At 34.4% G+C, this 4,641-nt stretch overlaps 1 protein-coding gene across 1 annotated transcript in view; it reads left to right on the forward strand.

Annotated features, from left to right (window-relative positions):
* Positions 1-2,154, forward strand: part of LOC140336109 (hemoglobin subunit beta-like) — a 4,381-nt gene extending 2,227 nt beyond the window's left edge. The window contains exons 2-3 of the mRNA XM_072419164.1: positions 1,572-1,763; positions 2,026-2,154. Coding sequence (XP_072275265.1) covers positions 1,572-1,763; positions 2,026-2,154 — 321 coding nt within the window. The remainder of the gene's footprint in view (positions 1-1,571; positions 1,764-2,025) is intronic.
* The last annotated feature ends 2,487 nt before the right edge of the window (positions 2,155-4,641 follow it).

Raw genomic sequence — 4,641 nt, forward strand, 5'->3', positions numbered from 1 at the left:
TTTTTATGCAATCTTTTTGTTCAACCCACTGAATTAAAGCTGAAAGTCTGCAGTTCAACTGCATCTGAGTTGTTTCATTTAAAAATAGTTGTGGTAATGTACAGAACCAAAAATAGAAAAAAGTTGTCTCTGTCCAAAAATTTATGAACCTAACTGTATAAATATATATATATATTAACTATATATAGTAGTATAATATATATAATATTATTTGAGCTAGGGCTCATCACTTAGTGAAAAGATTGATTTTTTGTGTGAAAGTAAAGTAAATAGGGAAAACATTTTAGTAAATTGTGCTCACACTCCACTTCTACAACAGCATGTATTGCAGGGTAACTTTAACACTATATAACTTTTGTCAATATTATGTTACTATTTAAGATAATTTACATAGGAAACTAGCAGAATTAAAGTTTTAGGGCCATGTTAAGTCTGATACAAAATTTGGAAAGTTTTACAAACTGGAGATTCCTCTTGACTTGAAGTGATCAGCAGCATAGCAGTGGAGGAGGTGAGTAGTAACATAGCATTAGAGGTTCTCACAGAAGGTAAAAAGGTTATTATTAATAATACTACCATTTGTCTTTAAAGGGGGAGCTTTTATAGATTTGCTTTAAAATATACAGATCAGAAAGAAGATGTCTATCTATGGTAAACAACACTACAGCAATGGTATGTGACAATGGTAAAGACTAAACAAACCCCCTCAGTAGCTGTGGACATGCTTTTCTTTTATATTTTGTGAAAAGTTGCAAACACTTTAACCACATTTGCAAGTATATCTTTTGTAAGGAGTTAAAAGGACTGAAGTGTCTAAAGCAAAACAACAGTATACACATTATTAGCATATATGTATATATTTAAATATAAATCAAAATACATTTACAGTTGCATACAGTCATTTTACATGGTGAGCTATGTTTATTTATGCGATTTGCATTTCAAAGTAATATCTACATTTTTATTTAAATTAATTTGATTATACATTTAAAACATGTAAATAAAGCCCCAGATGTTTATTCATGTTTATAAAATAAATATTGTAACAATATAAATTGAATTTGGTGAAACTGGTTGTTAAATGTTGTATTGTAAGAAATAGTCAACCAGGAGAAAAAGCCAGGAGAGCTTTATGTAAAATTTATAAACTCAAAAAAATTGCAGAACGCACCAGGTTTTATACTCAGAAGCTCAACAAGCATATCTAGAACATCTACCATTGACTATCTGAATAATACTTTTAACTTTTGGTCTAAACTTGATAGTAAGAAAGTAAGCGAGGAAGCTCTTGCCAGGTAGTCAACAAAATTCAATGAAATGATTTAGGTTATCTTTATAAAATGTATTAGTGTAGATAGAGTGCAGTAATATCTTACACAATATATATTTTTCTTTGTGCATATCATGTCCTAATGAAAGTATTCATACAACAACAGTACTTTTACAGCTTAAAATTGAGGCATGCATGATCATAGCTTCTACTATTTTCTTATGGGCTAAGTTGATAAAGACATCATTAATAATTTATTTTTCTTTTCACATTATTAATTCTTAACCCATGGGCCAAAAAGAAATTCATCAATTTAGGTAACTTGGACTCTGCTCAAGCCATCAGTCAAAATGTTAAAGTGAAAGCTCATGGTGAAAAGGTGTTACCTTCTATTGGCGAAGGCTTAAAACACCCGGATACCCTTAATGCCCACTTTGCCAACCTGAGTCAGTACTACTCTAATGAACTTTATATGGATCCAGATACCTTTAATGTAAGTATTTATTTATTTATGTAAGTATTTATTTAAGTATCAGTTTAGCTGATTTAGCATAATCTTCCAACATTCATATTTACTGAATTAGGTTTTTGAAAAATGTAGCTGTAATTAGTAAATGTTTATGGACATGTCCTTTGGTATTTAAAAGGGCAGATAAAATGGTAACTATATATTGGCCTATTTATCCTGGGAAAGTAATGAAATTTCAATTTCCTCTTATCTTATTAAATGATTAAACATCTATATTCTATTTCAGCATTTTGCGGATATGCTGATTGTCACCCTAGCTGCAATCTTCCAGCAAGAATTCACCCCAGAAATCCATCGTGCTTTTCAGTTAATATTTCGTGATTTTGGCATTGCCCTGGCCAAGGAATATAACTGAACAGCCAGATAAAAAAATCCTAAACTACAAATCAACATCTTTGTGAAGTATAGATCAGCAAAACTGCAAATTAATTTAAAAATATTTAAAATGTAGCAATTTTATTTTCCTGCAAATTAAAATTGGTAGTTGTTGCAAATTATGTGTCATTGTGTATGTTCTAAAGGTTAACATTTTATCTTTACGTTTCAACTAAAAACAAAATACATTCAATACATTCAGGGACCCAAAATATGAATAAATGAAATTCATCTATGATTTCAAAAAGTGTAGAAGTAATTTTAGTGCTAAAAACAAATTACTATTTGAGCAGAATATTTGTTTGTATGCAATAACCACAGTGTTTTGCCTGTATGCTGTCATATCTTAAAGTTAATCTGCAATGTTATAATTAAATGATAATACATTGAAAAAATAATTCTTAAGCAATGAAACTAAAACTTTCTTGCTATTAAAGTGTAAAATCTCATTGTTAAGAGTAGATGAAATATGCAAGTAAACAGACAACCAGAATCATACTTAGAATAAAGCAACAATTAGTGCAACAAAGTCCTTTGATCAGTGAAAGTCTCTGTTAGAAGTCGCTTTTCTGGACAACAATCCCAGGTGGTTTCCTAAGACAATAGAATGTGCCCGGCCTATTCCCTCTGGCGATGACGCTTACAGCAGCAGAGGAGTTCTATGAATTAGTGCTCTGCAGCTTGCAGCATCCCTGTTTCCCTTTAGCTGTGTTTTTCTCTCGGCATCCCCTGCACAGCTCAGGGGTATTTGGAGCTGTGCTGCAGCTGATTAGCAGAATGGTTCCTGATCAATCCCATGTCTGCTCTCAGATATCAGTGCCTGTTGTAGCATTTATCTGGGATAATCTGTGCTGGAGAGCTTTTTGTGTTATTTATTGTTGCTGACCATTGCCTGTTCCTGACCCATTGAATGTACTCAGCCTGGACCGACCTCTGTCTGTGACCCCGGCTTGTGCTACTCCCTCTGTACCTCGTTTGGTGGACTGATTGCCTGTGTATGACTTTGGCTTGGTACTCTGGATTTGCCTTGTAGTTCTTTTACTGTTTAATCTGTGGGCCCCTGGACCTCTGCCAGTCCTTCCCCAGACACCATCCTTTGCACATTAAATCCTGGTGGCAACCAAGTGCTGGGAGACGCAACCAGTCTTCTGAGGCTGAGCGGGGGCTTGGTAAAGGTGAAGACTGTGGCGGCACTGGCATCTGGTGAGTACTAGTACTACACATCCCACCATACTCTTAGTTGGCAGGGGGTAAGATAAAGAAGCAGCTTGCAAATGAATAATACAAAAGAAATGGCAGATCTCGTTTGGAAAAAGGGTGGATGGCAGGAGATTATACCACACAGGGACATACCTGCAAAATGTTTCAGTACCCTCTTAAATTTGAACTGCATATTTTACACAATTTTGTGGATTATACTAACAAGGATATGTTTAGTAAAGAAGTAATGAGAGTTCACTTTGCAAACCATGTTAGTATAAAAGATGAACCTGTGTTCAATTTAAAACCTTTTTTTTGAAAAGTGAATTTTTTAGTACATGATTGGTTGATGAAAATAAACCTTGCTTCACCTTATCTGCAAACTATGATGAGGTTCTGTCCACTTTTTTGGGTATATAATTGACATTTTTTTTAAACAGGATGTGCAGCAGGAGCAGCAGAGCTTTCAAGTGTTAACACTAGAGAGTTATCTAAGAATTTATTTTAGCATATCAAAGAAAAAATATATATATATGTACTGTGAATGTACAAATTGATTTTATGTGCGAACAGTCAGGTCTGTTGCCCTTGTGAACATGCTATACCCTTCCCATGCTTGTATCAGTGTCCTGATAAGAAAAAAAACTATGGTTGTTGATATTTCCTTAGGTTTTGCAATAATATACCCCATTCTTGTAACTGCAACCCTAATAAAAACCAGAAGAGTTTGAAAATGTATATTACCTTGTTCTATTGGAAACACTTGTCTACTTATCCAACAAAACTGCTGTCCTATATATTGAAAGGGTGACCTCACCACCCCTTCCCATTGCCCAAACTTAACTCCATCCTGCCTAATGAGTAACCTTAACCTTCCTTCCCAGTGCATAACCTTATCACCCCTCAATCTGGTGCCTAACCTCCTTATTTTCTAACTTACACAGAAGTTTGGAGATGAGAAACTGAGAGTGTCAGGAAGTGAACCTCCCCTTTGTAGCCCTGAGATACCACCTCCTGCATCCAAATGTCTAACATGCAATCCATTCCAATGTCTATGCAATTCACCTTTAAAATGAGATCAAACAAAACCATTTAGTACAATATTTTCAGGAAAATGCAGATCTTGAAATCTCTTTGACAATCTGGGAGGAATTCAAATGTACTCTAAGAGTTGATAACGTTGGTAGCCCAAAAAAAGAGAGAAAAAACTTAGTTACTTCTTGAGATATTAAAATGAGCATTGGTCCACAGGAAAACACTGGCCTGT

The sequence above is a fragment of the Pyxicephalus adspersus genome, chromosome 7, assembly GCF_032062135.1.
Source record: "Pyxicephalus adspersus chromosome 7, UCB_Pads_2.0, whole genome shotgun sequence".
Taxonomy (NCBI): Eukaryota; Metazoa; Chordata; class Amphibia; order Anura; family Pyxicephalidae; genus Pyxicephalus; species Pyxicephalus adspersus.